Source organism: Podarcis cretensis, assembly GCF_951804945.1.
Source record: "Podarcis cretensis genome assembly, chromosome: 15".
In the NCBI taxonomy this organism is placed as follows: Eukaryota; Metazoa; Chordata; class Lepidosauria; order Squamata; family Lacertidae; genus Podarcis; species Podarcis cretensis.
The window spans coordinates 17,156,854-17,175,121 of record NC_137185.1 but is presented as its reverse complement, the minus strand read 5'-3'; the positions used below and the strand labels follow the sequence as shown (position 1 = coordinate 17,175,121).

Sequence of the window (18,268 nt, the reverse complement as noted above, 5' to 3'; positions counted from 1 at the left end):
GTGTGACAAAAAGACAGAACCCAGAAACAGAGACACTAGCGATGTATCCAGGGCAGGCAGAGAGAAGCTTGTTTAGATTGGGACATACTGCAGTTTTGTTTTTTCTCTGATAATTTTTCTATTAAAGATTTTCTTGGTTTACAAAAGTTCATGTCTTGTCTCTTTTTTTCAGGTTGTACAGTCTTTCTTACAAATGAGTTACATTTGTTGTGAGGCATTAGTGTTGAGTACAGTATAAGGTTAGGGAAGAAGAGGGGGGAGGAGGGGTGGGGTGGAGAGGCTTATATTCTTTTGCACAGTGTACATGTGGGGTTTTGTGTCAGCATCAACTGGGTAGGTTCTCTTTCTATTCGTTTTTTACATTTCCTTGGTAGTGAGAGTTCTTAGGGGGCAGGGTGTGGTTGGTTGTCTGTGGTTGGCTGCAGTGGGGTTTGTTTGCATTTGGGATGGTGGGGCTTGTTGGTTCAGGTAAGCCAGATTGATTTGTATGCTGCTGGTGGGTTCTTGTTGTTGTCTTGTTGGGCTGTGTATGTGATAAAGGGGAGCCATACTGGGGTGAAGGTGTCCTCTTCTATTTGTCCCCATGTCAGTTTCAGTTTATTGGTTAGCTTTTCTAGTAAGGCTGTCTCCCATACAATTTGGTACCACTGGTCCATATTCACTCCTGACAGGTCTCTCCAGTGTCTGGCTATGAGGCTTTTGGCTGCTGAGAGTAGGGGGGTTATAAGCTCTGTATAATGTGAGTGGTCTTGGAAGATGTTCAGTAGGGCCAGTTCTGGGGTGAGTTCTAATACCTGTTTAGTTATTTTGCATATCTCTTGTAGGACTACTGTCCAGAAGGGTTGGATTTGGGGGCATTCCCACCACATGTGAAGGTATGTGCTTGTGGAGGTGCAGCGTCTCCAACATTTTGGTGAGGTTCCTGGGTATATCAGCACCAATTTCTGTGGTGTTAAGTACCACATGTAGGTGAGTTTCAGAGTGAGTTCCCTTCTTTTGGCTGAGATGGGTTTAAAGGGAGGTTTAGACCACATTCTAATCCATCGAGTGGGGTTTATTTAATAGCCTATGTCATGTTCCCATTGTTTTTTGATTGCATCAAGGGGGTTTGTGGGATTTTGGAGCAGTATTTTGTATATTATGGATACCATCCCTTTGCCGTGTCCCTCTGCTGTCAGGAGAAGGTTTTTGAACGTGATCAAGGGCCTAGTGGCTGCTGAATTTACTATACAGTGGTACCTCAGGTTAAGTACTTAATTCGTTCCGGAGGTCTGTACTTAACCTGAAACTGTTCTTAACCTGAAGCACCACTTTAGCTAATGGGGCTTCCTGCTGCTGCCGCGCCGCCGGAGCACGATTTCTGTTCTCATCCTGTAGCAAAGTTCTTAACCTGAAGCACTATTTCAGGGTTAGTGGAGTCTGTAACCTGAAGCGTATGTAACCCGAGGTACCACTGTACTGCAGTTTTGTTGATGGCAGTCTGTGCTGTTCTGTGCTGTCAGATTGCTTCATAGAAATCTATTGGAATGGTGGTCCTGGCTTAACCCAGACAGCATCCACCTGGGCCAAACTGGACCTATTGAGGCAGTCCTTTCCTCTGCCCTGCCTCTGTGTAACCCTGGCTGTAAGAGATATGTAGGAACAGGGTTCTTATTTTCCCCCAACTCTCCCACAATCATGGGCAGAGCCAGTCCTACCATTAGGCAGAGAATTTTGGGTTTCATAAAAGGACAGTAACTTGTTAGTTATTTAATGTATTGCTACTGTATTTGTATTCCAAGGGAGAAAAACTTGTGGGACTTTCTGGCCCAGATTCCAAAATAACTTGGCCAGACTGGAGTACTAAATACCTTCACATGTGGTGAAGGAGACAGTGGGAATTATCCAACATTATTATTATTATTATTATTATTATTATTATTACGGTAAAATTTGTATATATCCTTCATCTGCAGGGTGGTTCACAACATAAAATTACAATATAAAAACCACAAAATACATAATACAAACCAATAACCATAATACAATACGACAACAAACCAATAACACCCCCCTCTGCACACATTTAAAAGGGCACTGGATGTCAAATAGCCAAAGAGGAACATTTTGCCTGGTGCCTAAAGGTGTACAGTGGTACCTTGGGTTACAGACACTTCAGGTTACAAACTCCACTAACCCAGAAATAGTACCTCGAGTTAAGATCTTTGCTTCAGTATGAGAACAGAAATCGTGCAGCGGCAGCAAGAGGCCCTATTAGCTAAAGTGGTATCTCAGGTTAAGAACAGTTTCATGTTAAGAACGGACCTCCTGAATGAATTAAGTTCTTAACCCGAGGTACCACTGTATAATCAAGGCATCAGCTGAACCTCTCTGGTGAGAGCATTCCACAGATGGGGAGCCACTGCAGAAAAGGCCTGTTCTCATGTTGCCACCCTCCAGACCTCTCATGGGGGAGTCACACAAAGAAGGGCCTCAAAGGATGATCTCAGTGTTTGGGCAGGTTCATATGGAGAGAGGCAATCCTTGCGGTATTGCAGCCCTGAGCCGTTTAAGGCTTTCTATGTCTACTAGTGCAAGGGCTATTGCTCTTGTGAACAGGTGAGTTTTGACTTTACCCAACAGAGGAATTCAGAGCTAATGAAAACACACAGTGCACAATCTGTTCTGCAGCATAGTTACCTGCAACCTGCTTGTGAGTTTGCTTGTGCAACAATGTTCTGCTCATGGAAAGAAACATTCTGCTTGCACAAAATGTTTTGCCACTGAAAGAAGTATCCCACTAAGTGCATTGGGGACAATCCTTTTTGCTCTTCTGCCTCAGGCAGCACAATGTCTCGAACCAACCCTGACCATGAACCCATGACCAAAGAACTGTAGCAAATGCTGTCCTCTGAAAAGTCACCATTACCAAGTCCAGTCATCATTATTGCCAGTGTTGTGTAGCAGTTGTGTAGCAGTCTCCCTGACAGACTAGGACCTGGGTGTAGGCAGGATTTTTGTTAGGGGAGCACAACTGAAGTGATTGGTCAGTTAATTAAGTATTTCTATTGTTTTACTTTATCTAAGGGGGCAGGTGCCCCCCCCAGCTATGCCCATGCCTGGAGTCCAGTGTTCAAATTCCCCACTCAGCCATGCAGCTCGCTGTGTTGCCCTGGGACCACTCGCCATCTCTCTGCCTGACCTACTTTGCACAGTTGTTATGAAGGTAAAAGAGGGAATGGGGAGAATCATGTACAACCCATGGAAGGAAACATAGGATAGAAATGTAATTAGAATACATGGAAATGAATCGCTCCATTGCGCAGTCATTTTGCTACTTAGGCAGAAGTTCTCTCTGCAAACCATTGTTACTACATGACATGACAGAGCACAAAACTGATAAGGTGGAAGTGTCACAATTTGTCAGCAGTTGTAATAGTTTTCTGTCTAGTGAAAACATTGATGTTTTTAGCTATCAACAATTCATTCTCTCTCTCTCTCTCTCTCTCTCTCTCTCTCTCTCTCTCTCTCTCTCTCTCTCTCTCTCTGGCTTTGCAAACCTTCCAGACAGGCCAATGCCAAGAACAAGCAAAATATTGTTTCCATTCACCCTCCATGAATGTGCTTCTTTGTGAGAGACCAAAAACATTATGGCTGTGTGAAAACCCATTTTTGAAAAAGCAAGAAATTGCGCACTGAATTTATTCAGATGGCAAACAGGTCCTTTCTCAAGCTTGGTAAAAACACACAAAGTTGCCCACTTTGCACACCTTTCAGACACAGGGGATTTTGAAAGGCAGGATAGATCTAAGTAACGTTGGTCATTCCTTCTCAAAAATTACATCTGCAGCATAGCCTCCTCTGAACCTCATTTCATCCCTTTTCACAATTTCACCCCATTTTACAGGCAGAGAACGAAGACCAAGTTGTGACCAAACCCAAATGTCAAGATTTGGAGTGAGCCAGGATTTGAACTGCAAAATTTGGAGAGAAAATATTGAATTTTGAAAAATAATTGCAATTTGGTCCATACATTGTTTGGGAATAATAATAATAATAATAATAATAATAATAATAATAATAATAATAATAATTTATTATTTGTACCCCGCCCATCTGGCTGGGTTTCCCCAGCCACTCTGGGTGGCTTCCATAGAAACCAAAAATACACTAAAATATCACACATTAAAAACTTCCCTGAACAGGGCTGCCTTAAGATGTCTTCTGAATGTCAGGTAGTTGTTTATCGCTTTGACATCTGATGGGAGGGCGTTCCACAGGGCGGGCGCCACTACCGAGAAGGCCCTCTGCCTGGTTCCCTGTAACTTGGCTTCTCGCAGTGAGGGAACTGCCAGAAGGCCCTCAGTGCTGGACCTCAGCGTCCGGGCAGAACGATGGGGGTGGAGATGCTCCTTCAGGTATACGGGGCTGAGGCCGTTTAGGGCTTTAAAGGTCAACACCAGCACTTTGAATTGTGCTCGTAAATGTACTGGGAGCCAATGTAGATCTTTCAAGACCGGTGTAATGTGGTCTTGGCGGCTGCCCCCAGTCACCAGTCCAGCTGCCGCATTCTGGATTAGTACAAATTAGGTAGAATCACATTAAAAAGCAGGCTGAACTGATTCCCCACCCCCACCCCTACATCCCATTGTGGGTGGGTAGCAACTGTAGGAGAGCAAATGCCCTTCTTTCTCTGGCTCTCCTCTGCCCTACTGGGTTGTACAAGGGGAAACTTTGCTAAAGAGGAGGAGGAAGCTGGCAGGCAACTCCACTTTCTGGATTAGATGGATGTGAGAAGGTAGGTAGGTTGTGATGGCCTGGGATTCAGACTCAGATGCTGAACCTGAGGGATCCGAGCCTGCACAGGATTCCCTGTCTCCAGAACCAGCTGAGCCGGGGTTGGGGCTTGAGCCTGAAGGGTCCTCACCTGTGCTGGATCCTCAGGTGCAGGCACCAGCTGAGTCTGCTCTGGCTCCTGGGGTGATGGAGGACCCATTGCCTGCAAGTGCTCCACTCCCAGCCCCGTCAGAGGAAGCTGAGATTGCCTCTGGGTCCGGTAACCCTCCAGCCTCTCCTGAGCTTCAGAGGCTCAGGGCAGAGAGGTGGAGGGAACTAAGTTCCCGCAGGAGGAGTGCTCGCCTTCAGATGAGTCACCTTAGGACCGGGGCTGCTCTATGCCTCGGGGCAGATAAAAGCCAGCCAGCCCCAGTCCCAAGTTGCGGGAGCCAGTGGCGTAGCGTGGGGGGTGCAGGGGGTGCAGGGGGGCCCGGCCGGACTGGGCGCAACATCTGGGGGTTAGGGTTAGGGTGCGCAAATCCACGGGTTAGGGGGCTCAAATCCATGGGTTAGGGGGTGCAAATTACTTGCCTTGCCCCGGGTGCTGACAACCCATGCTACGCCACTGGCAGGAGCAACATTGTTTGTTGCTAGTTCCTGCCTGCACCCTATCCTGCTTTCCTGCCAGAGCTCCTGACCTCACCTGACTCCCTGCCTTGCACCCAGCTTCAGCTTTGATGGACTGCCTCCATACTGCACCCTCGACCTTGGACTGGACTCGGACCTCACCTCACAGTTAACCCTTGGGACCAGCACACAGGTGGAGCTGACTGCTGACTGAGGGCAGGCTAGGGTGGGTGGGTGTCTGGAGCAAGCCAGCAATAAATCACACAGAGGAAGTGAACTTAACTCTTTATTAGAAGAAAGAAGATCTCTCAGTACTCCCAGGCCTAATGAGCACAGCAAATCTTCTTTTATAGGTCTTGCCCTTATAAGGCAGTTGTGGGGACTAAAGATGCTCACCTGCCCACAGCTGCCTGTCTCCTCCTCTCTGGGTCTTTCCCAAGCAATCTGAGAGTACGCCATGTGCCTGCCTTTGCTCCTCCTGCTTCATGCCTCTCCTGGTCCTGGGAGACCAGCGAGAAGGGAGCTAGTTGCAGCAGGAGGAGAAGACACTCTGGCATCTTCACCAGCCTGAGTCTGGCTCTTGGTGTCCCTCCTCTCCTGCTTCCACTTCTGATTCTGGACTTCTCTCTGCCACAAACTCTCCCTGCTCACTAAATCCTGTTACCTTTTCAGCTTCTGACACCAACTCCTTCCAGTCTTGTCCCTCTGATCACCCATCGTCATCCCACCACCAATCCCCAGACTCTCAGCCTTCTTCCCTTGGGGGTTCTCCAGCTGGTGCCACTCACCATTCCTCTGCGTCCAGCCAGACCATGATGGTGGGGCACTGCCCCATTTGCCTTAATGGACCAGCCTCCTCTACTGTAGATCAAGAGATGTCTATATATACAGATGATTCAAAATTGTTGCCTGGCACACATTTACAGGTGCAAAGAGCTGTTTTATGTGCTCTTGGGTGCTTGGGTATAGGCAGTCGGATTGGTAGTACACACACATCTTCACACAGCAGATCTCCCCCCACATCATTACAAATTGCTTTGGAAGTTCCTCTCACTTTTGAAAGCCCCTCTACCCTGAGCCATGAGGTTCTGTTGCGCTAGAAGCACAAGCCCACCCTCTTCCTCCTCACTTGAGCACACAGAACTAGTCACACAGGCCTTGGGATCCTGGCCAATGTGTGACCATAATATTTTATCTACGTAACAGAGAGATGACAACAGTCTGGCCAGTTTGAATTCCCATATGAATCCCAAAGGCCTTCCTAAAACATCATCATCTTTAAGCATTCATATAGCACCTCTGGAGTGTTGTTGACATGCAATAATAGCTCGTTTCACTTTCCTGCAGGATCCTAGGCTGTTTAAAACTGAAATATGATGCAACTAATTCTGAATCTCAAAGAATGGCCAAAATGCATCCCCCAAATTGCAGCATTTTCAATATGCAACATGGAAATCAAACTTCTAACTTGGTATCAACCCCTAATGCAATGGCCATCATTCAGTAAAACATGGGTGGGGAATCTTAGACCCTGAATGTGGCCCTCCAAGCCTGTCTATCTGGCCCTTGGGATGCTCCCCAGGTCACATCCTTCACTGAACTTGCCCCCACATATTTTTGCCTGGCTGGGATGTGTCCTTGAACTCTGATCATGCCTCTTGCTTGTCTGCCTGGAGGACAGAGGGGGCTGTTTGAGTGTAATACACTAGCCTGCTGTACAAGAGTAACTTTCGTATTCATTGCCCCACCTACTTTAGTCTCTGGCTCCACCCACCATGGATACGTGAGCCCTGGAAGACTGCCCAGAAGGGAATGAGGGTCTCAGGTTGAAAAAGGTTCCCCCTTCCTACAATAAAATGTATCAAGTGGGTCCCAAAGCAAAGCCAAACATTTGCTTACACCGCTTCAATCCATTTTGTATTCAAAGGGGCTTTCTTCTTATTTCTGGCAACATGTCCTGACCCAGGTATCCCCAAACTCGGCCCTCTAGTTGTTTTGGGATTACAACTCCCATCATCCCTAGCTAACAGGACCAGTGGTCAGGGATAATGGGAATTGTAGTTCCCAAAAAGCTGGAGGGCCAAGTTTGGGGATGCCAGACCTAACCAATCAGAAATCACATAGCCAGAGGGATGATGATGTCACAAACAGTTCTGGCTACCTGTTGGAGGGTGACATCATGAAGGCAAATCAGAGATGGTCATGCTTCTCATCATTACTACGGACAGGTGAATATTTTCATATTGTATTGCAGGACCCTCTTAACAGTCTCCGAAGTGGGAGGGCATGATTCACAGGAGGTCATTATTATTTTTTCTTCCATGAAACGCCTTCCCCTCCACCCCAATTACCATCATTGTATGTGGCCATCTTCTAGTCAAATTGATGCTCTTTTCGTTTTTCACCTGACTGCTGCTATGCAGTCAATTTAGGAAGAGGGGGTTGCAGTGGGTCAAACTCTTGGTCCATCTCTTCCAGTACCTTCTATGCAGAAGCTGGCAACAACAGCTCTCTGGTTTTTCAGACACCTCATTCGAGTCCCATTACAGACCCAGCAGTCCCACAGTCGCCTCAAGCAGAACCCCTGTTGCCAAGCCTATCTCGGGGCAAGGGAAGCAGTTTGATTCAGTAGTTTAAATATGTACAGTATATCCACAACTTACGCATGATCTACATATGCGATTGCGGGGAAGTGGGTGGCGCTGTGGATAAAACCACAGAGCCTAGGACTTGCCAATCAGAAGGTCGGCAGTTCAAATCCCCGTCACGGGGTGAGCTCCCATTGCTCGGTCCCTGCTCCTGCCAACCTAGCAGTTCGAAAGCACGTAAAAGTGCAAGTAGATAAATAGGTACCGCTCCGGCGGGAAGGTAAACAACGTTTCTGTGCGCTGTTCTGGTTCGCCAGAAGCGGCTTAGTCATGCTGGCCACATGACACGGAAGCTGTACGCCAGCTCCCTCAGCCAATAAAGCAAGATGAGCGCCACAACCCCAGAGTCAGTCACGACTGGACCTAATGGTCAGGGGTCCCTTTACCTTTTTACATATGCGATTGCAGCTTTGCGTGAATGGTGGGGAAATAAATAAATGAAGGGAAGGGAAGGGAAGGGACAGTCAGAGATCTCTTGCAACCTTCCCAGAGCCCAGTAAGCAAGGCAAGAGGACTTACAAAGCTCTTTTGGCACTGGATTTTCCTGCCCTGGAATGAGCCTTGCTTACAGCAGTCTGGGGAGGTCATGCAAGACCTCTTGAAGGCTGTGGAAGGCTCCTGCAAGATGTCATGAGAGCTTCCCACAGACTTCCAAGGGCCTTGTGCAACCTTCCCAGAACCTGGGAAAGTAGGGATAGTCAACACAGGGGCAGTTCCAGGAGTCTTCCTGACTTTGCACAATTTTATTTTCTCACGAACCCCCAGAACGTAAGTTGCATAACCCCTGTGTAAGTTGCATTGCCTATAGTACTCCAATTTCCCCAGGAAGTCTCTTTCTAAACAACTGGCAGACCGCGCTTGACACCCTATGCCTGCTTGAGATGAAGCTTCTGTATGAAGACAGGATTCTTCAGAGCCAGGAGAAGCAAGAGCAGAAGGAAATGGAGGAGGATGGGTGAAGGCTGATAGGATCTGGGCACGAATTCTTGGCATTCAGCATTGGCTTTTTGCAAGTCTCTCCTTGCAAATGGATTAAGCATGCCTGCCTTCCACCAAGTCAGACCAGCTTTTCTACTTGAGATCTAAAATTAGTGACTGGAAGGATGCCCCCGCCATGATGGAAGGCTCAGGAAGAACCAGAACTGTTTCCCCAAACCTGGAAAATAGTTTACAGTTATTTCCGATCTGGATTACAAAAAGGTTATGTCGTTCCCCCGATGATGTCGTAAGAAGCGCAATATGGTCCAATCCCTTCCTCCAATCCTGCACCAGGAAGTCTTAAGCGTTCTTCCTGCTCTCCTGATCTAATTGACTCCCAGTCCACCTCTTTTTTTCTTTACAGCCAGATGGGCAGGGTATTATTATTATTATTATTATTATTATTATTATTATTATTAACAATAATTCATCATTTATACCCCGCCCATCTGGCTGGGCCTCCCAAGCCACTCTGGGCGGCTTCCAACAAAATATTAAAATACAGTAATGCATCAAACATTAAAAGCTTCCCTAAATATTATTATTATTATTATTATTATTATTATTATTATTATTATTATTATTACAGCCCCATCCCCAGCTTGCTGCTTCAGCTGCATGTCAGGCCCCAGGAGCACTGGGAAATGTGATTTTCCCAGAGCTACCAATGCATGTGAGTGGATAAATTCTATTTCTCAGAGGGGGAGCGGAGGGGACATAGGCTTCCATCCCTCCCTCTTTGCACTGCCTATGGAGCAGCAACAAATTTAAGCAGGGGCAGGTATGGATGGAAGGCATCCTGTCTGGAGTAGGACACCAGAGTCACGACTCTCACCCCATACTGAGGAAAGCATTATGAGCCTACAGAGGTTTGCATTCTGGAGCCAGGAAATACAGATTTTGGCAGCATTACGCGTTTTGACGCCAGAAATAGCTGGGACCATCTGCATGCAAAGCGCAGGCCCTAGCTCCAAGGACCAGCAAATCTGTCAATTTCACTTTCTCTCGGTTCAGTCCTACCTGTTTCTACATCAGTTTGTGAATTATTATTTTTTAAGTCCTCATGAATATTCACCAGCGTTTTAGTGTGAAATTCTCCTATATACCTATATACCTTGTTTACAAGGTCATTTCTCCTAATACAATGCATTTTTTTCATATTGCTTTCACTAATATGTGCATTTTTGTGTATTTAGTATTTTAGAGGGATTTTTATGTATTTTGTATTTTAGAGGGATGCGGGTGGCGCTGTGGGTTAAACCACAGAGCCTAGGACTTGCCGATCAGAAGGTCAGTGGTTCGAATCCCCACAACAGGGTGAGCTCCCGTTGCTCGGTCCCTGCTCCTGCTAACCTAGCAGTTCGAAAGCACGTCAAAGTGCAAGTAGATAAATAGGTACCACTCTGGAAGGAAGGTAAACAGCGTTTCTGTGTGCTGCTGTGGTTCGCCAGAAGCGGCTTAGTCATGCTGGCCACATGACCTGGAAGCTGTACGCCGGCTCCGTTGGCCAATAAAGTGAGATGAGCGTTGCAACCCCAGAGTCGGCCACGACTGGACCTGATGGTCAGGGGTCCCTTTACCTTTACCTTTACCTTTAAAATGTGCATATTTAGTACACATTACTTGGCTGTGAAACTGCATTGCAATATTTGGCAGTTTACAAACTTCAAAAGACGGTTTTGGGTTCACATATTGTTTTGGAAAGTGCTAATTAAATAGGTTCACTTTAAAATGCGAACTGGGTCAAATTCCTCCCCCATCCCAAACTCCCTTCAACTCTAATGGGACTTCCAAGTAATCATGCATAGGATCCTGCTCCATAGGGGATAAGACTGTCTCAACTCTGTGGGGTCTCTGTCTTTGGGTGTTATTGATTTTCATGTTTATAAGGAACCATGTTGTGAAGATCAGATCCCAGCCTGGCAAAAAAGGGAAAGGGCAAATTCTGCATCAGATACTGGTTTTATCACAGCCTCCTCTTCCACCTCCACTTTTTCAGACAAGGAAAGTAGCAGCATCCTGCATGTTAAATTATTGTACGGACTGCAAGCTGGTTTAAAATGTGTAATCCAGATGTCGCAGGCCTGGTTTGTTTACATTCTTCGGCACTGTTTTGGGGAGGCGGGGGAAACTCCATATATATAATGTAAAATATGATACTGGGCTCAAATGAGCTTAACAAAAACAAACCCAAAAATCCTGATCTGCAATCTTGGATCCCACAATGTATGAGGACAGGCAGCCTAAGAAAGGCAAGCAAGTGAGATCCTGATAAAGACTATTCTCCAGATTTCTCATTGTACAGTGAAGTTCAATGCAAAAGTAAAACAAAACAAGCTACAGTGGTACCTTGGTTTACGAACTTAATCCGTTCCAGAAGTCCGTTCTTAAACCAAAGCATTCTTAAACCAAGGCGTGCTTTCCCATAGCAGCGGGGGACTCAATTTACAAATGGAACACACTCAACAGGAAGCAGAACATGTTCTGCTTCCAAGGCAAAGTTCACAAACCAAAACACCTACTTCCGGGTTTGCAGCATTCTTAAGCCAAGTTGTTCATAAACCAAACTGTTCTTAAACCAAGGTACCACTGTACTTTGTTTGTGATTCAGTGCAGGAACTCCTCTTCACATCATCCGCTGGCATAAATAACATAAGATGAGCCTGTTGAATCAGGTCAATGGTCCATCTAGTTCAACATCCTCACAGTGAGCAGCCAGATGTCCACTATGGGAAGCCCACAAGCAGGGAACAAGCTCAAGAGCACTCTCCCCTCCTGTAGTTACCAACAGCTGACATTCAGAAGGCCAAGCTGAGTCATCATGGCTAGCAGCCACGGGTAGCTCTCTCTTCCTCCATGAATTTGCCTAATCCTCTTTTAAAACCATCCAAGTTAGTGGCCGGCACTGTCTTCTGTGGCAGTGAGTTCCACTGTTTAACTTGCGCCGTGTGAAGGAATTTATTTTCTCTGTCCTGAATCTTTCAACCTTCAACTTCATTGGCTGTTCACAAGTTCTAATGTTATGAGATGGAGAAAATCTTGCCTCTAACCTCTCTCTCTCCGTGCCATGCATGATTTTGGAAACTTCTGTCATATCACCTCTTACTTGCCTTTTCTCTAAACCAAAAAGTCCCAAATACAGCAACCTTTCTTCATAGGGGAGCCACTTCATCCCTATGATCATTCTGGTTGCCTTTTTCTGAACTCTTCCTAACTCTACAATATCCTTCCTGAGGGGAGACAACCAGAACTGTAGTCTTCCAAATGTGGTTGCACCATAGATTTGTATAATGGCATTATGTTACTGGTAAGTTTTCTTTTCAGTTCCTTTCCCCATGATGCCTAACATGGAATTTGCCTTTTGCATGTCAGTGGCCGCATGCTGTGTCGAGCTATTTACTACTTCTATATAAAAGCCCTCCTTATTCATATATATAAATATTATTTCTCAGTTTTTCAAATTAACAATAATTACCATCAAATACATACATAGCTCTTTAGACTTCCCTCCTCCCCTTCCTTGGTTTCTTATACAAACATTTTCAAAACTGCATCTCCTCCTTAACTCCTTTTGTTTATTACTCTCTATATTTCTTCCAAAATCACCTTTTAAGTGCTAGATTTTAAATTAATCCTGCTAATGTATTTAATTGTTTACAGTATTTTTTTCAGATAATCCATGTATCTCCGCCATTCTTTGTTAAATAAACTCTTCTTGATTTCTTAATCTTCCCGTAAGCTTTGCCATATAAAAGGCCCCCTTAGCACCTGTCATAAAGATGGGCAATTTGTTAGTGGAACCCCAAATGTGACAAGAACATTTCCCATCATTGCACCAAATTTGGATTCTAGACTTGATACCATTTGGGGAAGCATGTATATTACACAGTATATGTAAATCTGAGCAACAGGCTGCTGTTTAATAATCTTGGAACAAGATTATATTTATTCATCAGCACATTACCTAATAGGACTGCTTAGTTAGACTCCAACAAGGCAAAAGGATGAATATGATATACAGTATGTCATAAAACCCCAAATGACTCCTGTAAACATCTCTGTATTACACAGCTAATGCAAGGAATTTTTCAGGAAGCTTCCCTAAACTCAGCCATTGTCACAGATGCTCAAGTCTCACCTTGAAACTAACACATGTGGTTTACTGAATAGGGGGAGGGGGTTGTAAATGGGAGGATTGTAAATGTTTGACATTACCTGTTTAAAGATGCTCTCATGTCTTACCTTGACGTAAGACGAAGTGTCTGGTACCGTCTGGAACATCCTTATCTGTACAGAGATGTTTGAAAGAGCCCCAAAGTTGGCCTGGAAGAGTAATGTAATTTTTTATTAAAAAAAACTCCCAAACACAAACCTGTTGAATTTTTATAATAAAAACCAGCAAGGTGAGATACAGTTTGAGCAGGTTTTAATCCAGGTTTTTATGTCAGAAGAAAGAACAATTTTGGGGAAACCACATGAAATAATAATACTTACCCATTTTGCAGCTTCTCTCTTGAAGGGACCAAGAGAATAGGGAGGACAGAGGAGGTGGAAAACTTTGCACTGGATAATTGCACTCAATTTCCACATCGACAATTCATAATTAAAATAAACTTTTGCATATTTAGGCTGAAACTGGCTAGGCATTAACATCCAAATTGGAAGGTGTGGGGGTTTTTTGTTTTTTATTTTGCAAAATGAAATGCAATTGTACTAAGTTCCTATTTTCAGAATAGCACATGCTAACTCTTTGCAATCCTTAATGTGGTTTGCACAAACCTTGTTGATTTGAGGGTGTGTGTATTGCCCATTAATAAACAAATCAATGTTGTGCAAGTCATATATTAGAAAGCAGAACCTGTCACCAAAAAGAACAAAGAAACCCAGTTTCTTAATGCCAGCTCTGCTGGTGGAACAAGTAGCTAGCCAGCCAAGGGTCTCCTGCTGTCTCGCATACTTTTTCTGCGAGCCAACCTTTATGACATCATGATGTCATCATTAATAGCTTTTAATAAACTGTTAACATCATTTCTAATAAGGTAAGGGAACAGAACTTAGTGTGTTCACAGCAAAGCCCCCTCAGCAGTAAAACGAATAGTCTCAGATTATTTATTTCTACTGATCATTACACACTTCGCACTTGCATGCACAACCAAATATATCAGCAGTAAATAAATAAATGCTATGGGTCTTGTTGTAACTAAGTTTGGGCCACCAGCCAATCAAAGCCAAGTCCTTAAAAAGTCCCGTTGAGGTCAATGTGCTTAGCATGTGCTTAACTCTCTCGCATAGAAATCAGTGGGTTTGGAAGTGTTTAACTTTGGGTGAATTTCGTCCTCAGATTGCAAGGGAGGCAGCTGACATAGCCACACTCAGCCACTATCTTTTAGAAGTCAGGAATCAACGATACTCCAGCCACATCTCCCAACAAGCCCAAGTCCTCAGTGCGGAGACACAAATCTTCCCAAATGGTCCTTTTGCGGACCCGCTATTCCACGTCGTGCCTGATAAGGATCACTGATAACACGAGTGACAGACAGAGGTGCTTCTGGCCATGGATGTGTGGGTTCATGCGAGTGGGAACTGGTTAAGCAAATGAAATTATTCCTCACGACTGATTTTGGGACAGAAAAGCACTCTGCAGTCGTTTGCAGCTACAGCTGTGTTTGGTCATGGAAATACTTATGGACGGGGGTTATCAACACTGCAAGGAACAGGCAGCCCGTGTTATATCTGATGTCAAAATAATGGGTTGTTTATACGGAACCACTTTCCCTGCAACTTAAATGCGACTTCACCGTGAAGAGTTTTATGGAGGCGCTGGTTGCAGGATTCAAGGGAGCAGCGATCCATACACTGCTTCCTCGGGAGCAGGTCCCATTGATAAGATCTGGGTGTATAAGGCGGAGAGAATTTCAGAGAGAGGGAAGAAAATGTCATCGGTGCTCAGCTAAAGTGTGTGCGTGTCATTAGTTTATTCAGTGTACAGTAGTTTTATTACATTGCTAGGAATAAGTATTGATTTCAGTGGAAATCATTACAAAGCCATGTCTTTTGGATTGGAGTGCTGCTTTGTTTGGAGAGTCCCACACAGCTATTAACAGGTTAGGATCACACACACCCCACACACAAACACACCCACACCCACACAAATATGGATTATTCATTTCACGCATACGTAGTAACCAAGATGGGAGAGAGCCAACTCCCTTTTTCAAACTGCTTCTCAAATTAAGGGGAAACTTCCTGCATCAGAGTGGCTAAGGAAACCCAGCCAGGTGGGCAGGGTATAAATAATAAAATATTAATTGTTGTTAAATAGGAATGAGTAAACTTTTTGCCTTATGTTTGAGCGACTGACAGAACAGCCCTAAGCATGTTTACTAGGAAGTAAATTCTGTCAAATGCAACGAAACTTACTTTCTCTTTTAAGATTGTACCCTGAGCACACAATTCCTGGAGTACAAAAAAGTTCGTCCAAGATCTTTGCCGCGCCCCCCATCCACTCGCAACTTTTAGGCATTTTGAAAAGCAAACGATATTGATTTTCTACAACTAACTGGGATTAAAAATCGCCAATATGAATGTTGCATTTGGAGGTGTGTGTTTCACGGTGCAAGGGGGATGTCGAGGGCGGGGAAGGGGGTAGGTATTCGTGCAAAGTTTCATGTTTGCTGTTTTTGTGAATGGTACTGGCAAAAAGAAATAAATCAAAATGCAGCCCACACAATGCAGGACCGAGGTTGTGTGTCAAATCCGGCAGTTGATACTGAAGCTCTTCGGTTGCGTCTCTGCTGCCTTTGCAGCTTTAAGACACAATCCAACAACGGGAGAAGCAACATTGTGCAACCCCCGCTGAACCGTCCTCCGGTTTGCTGGACCTGAGCAAGCGCTCCCGTTCATTTCACTGGGACCCTGAGAAGGAGAGTTACTCGGAAGGAGAAATCCTGAATTCCATCCCCTGACCTTCCTTTTGAAAACATCTCTATTCTTCTCCAAAGCCTTTGATTTTTTTGCTAAAACATCTACTATTAAAAAGAAAAGTTCAAATAATGTAGAATATACATTTGTTGTTCAGCCAGCTAGCACAAACGGACGATTGACTCTAAACGGTTCCTTCCTTTATACATTCCATTTTTTTTTTACATCTGATTTTTTAAAAAACTATAAGGAAGGGGCTGAAAAGCCTCTGACTTAAGGAGCAATATAATTTCCCTTGGCCAGTTCGTTTTCAGAGGTCAGGAAGGGGTTCACCACCCTCAAATTATCTTTCTCAGATGGGAAATCTTCTCTGCTGAGAGCAGAATTGCTTCCAGAACTCCTCTTAAATTTCGATATAAAACTTTTGGCATTAAGCGAAACCACCCTGGAAAAGGAACAGCGGGTGGTGGTGCTCCGGCAATGTTTCCAGTCCACACAAAACACAGCCCTCAGTTTACAAGGCAAACTTTTAAAATCCTTTATTTGCATTGCAGATTTCATTTACGTATTTACTTAAAAATATTTTAAAAACCTCACCTTTTATGCACGATCTCTCTCTTTCTCTCTTGCCAGTAAGAAGGCCAAGTTGTAAAGATCCAAGGTGAAGGAGAAAATTAAGCAAAGTCTCCCCCAGTCTGGTGGTCCAACATAGCCCTCTGCTACAGAGGCAACACAGAGCTCTTTTCTGCGGGAAGGAGATTAACCTGGCTGCATCAGAGGCTGTAGAGAAGATGAAAAGGGTCCTTCTCTTCCCAGACTCTCCAGACAGCCTGCATCAGCTCTCAGGCATCCTCGGGGGTTTTCTGCAATGCTGTGGGTCCCAGTGCCTCCTTCCCTTTTGCTCTCTCCCCTACTCCCAGACCCCTCTCCCTTCCTCTCCTCTCATTGGGTTTCCTCCCTGCCACCCAGTGTCACCTCTTATCAATATTTCAGCTGCTCCTTTGATAAATCAGCCAAATGTGACCATCTTTGCCTCTTCGACTGCTCTTCGACTGGAGCTGCTTTCATCTTCTAGAAACCCTATTAAAAAAAAAGATGCAAGACTGCAAAACTTTTGGGGAAGGGGAAAACACACACACACACCCCCGCTGGAGCAACCAGTCCAAAAAGCGTCACTGAGTGGAGCTCAAGTGCTGCTTTAGGTCTCTTGCTTCAAAAGAAAGACACTCCAAATACCAGCTCTTAAAATCATCATTCCTCGGTTTGGACTTTTACTTGTTTGGGAGGAAGGCAGTACCTTTTAAGTTCAAAAAGGAAATGTGCTGGGAACTCAAGCCTCTGTGTAATGCATAATTTGAGTGACTTGATTCAAGCCCTTGTCTCCAATTCTAGATGGGAGAGGGTGAGTTTTGCGTACTTGGTGGGGAGGTAAAAGAACTCTGTGCATGCTCAAAAGTCTCTTGTTTATTTAGGGGTGTGGGGAGGGGGTTGAAACATGACTTTCAGTGCTAATCTAAGAAGGCTACCATCCAGACATCTTCTGAATTAGGAATATAATCAAAATAATCAAATCATAAATGACTTACCCACATGGCCAAAAGTGAAGCTTATTGAACAGAATATGCAACAGGAAAAGCAGACTACAACTGCATTAAAATGAAGAATAAAACCACAGAAAAGTCAGATGGAATAAAAGCAGCAAAAGCACCTTGCAATCTACTAAAATTACAGGCAAAGAGAACTGTTTCCCACCCGGTTCCTAAAAAAACTAGGGGTGGGTATTGGTTAGACATGTTAAAGGAGATTCCACTCCTCTTTTTTATGGACTGAATGGACCCAAAGGAATCATAGAATTGTAGAATTGGAAGGGATCCCCAAAGAACATCTAATCACATTCCCTACAGTGCAGGAAACATGGCTAGAGAATCCCTGAGAGATGACCATCCAACCTCTGCTGAGAAACCTCCAACGAAGGAGAATCCATCACCTTCCAATGTAGCTCATTCCACTGTTGAACAGCTCATGCCATCAGAAAGTTCTTCCTGATGTTTAGTTGAAATCTCATCCCCCCCCCCCACCATGTGACAGCCCTTCAGAGATTTGAAGACTGGTCTTAGTCTTATGTGAGTGGAGGTTCAGCAAGTTTCATGTTCAATTGCACAGCTGGGAACATGCTCCATCAGAAAACCTGGTGAGAGCCACTGCTGCCAGTTAGTGCAGAGAATGCTGACCTCAAGGGGTCTGACTCCTCTTTCCCATTGAAGTAAATAAAGGGGACAAGTTAATCAAAACTAAAATATGACTTCCTGCCCAGGTCCAATCCTTCAGTTGTTCCAACT

The 18,268-nt window shown here is 44.7% G+C and overlaps 1 protein-coding gene across 3 annotated transcripts in view; it reads right to left on the bottom strand.

The window, feature by feature from the left end:
- Positions 1-17,536, bottom strand: part of FLI1 (Fli-1 proto-oncogene, ETS transcription factor) — a 121,204-nt gene extending 103,668 nt beyond the window's left edge. The window contains exons 1-2 of one of the 3 annotated variants that reach the window (XM_079954557.1): positions 17,516-17,536; positions 13,224-13,331 (exon numbers count right to left, since the gene is read on the bottom strand). In XM_079954557.1, the coding sequence (XP_079810683.1) occupies positions 13,224-13,331; positions 17,516-17,521 (114 nt within the window). In that variant the 5' untranslated portion in view covers positions 17,522-17,536. Of the gene's footprint in view, positions 1-13,223; positions 13,332-16,526; positions 16,756-17,515 lie in introns of those variants that run through there. The other 2 variants (XM_079954558.1, XM_079954559.1) reach the window with 2 other exon arrangements.
- Positions 17,537-18,268: the final 732 nt, after the last annotated feature.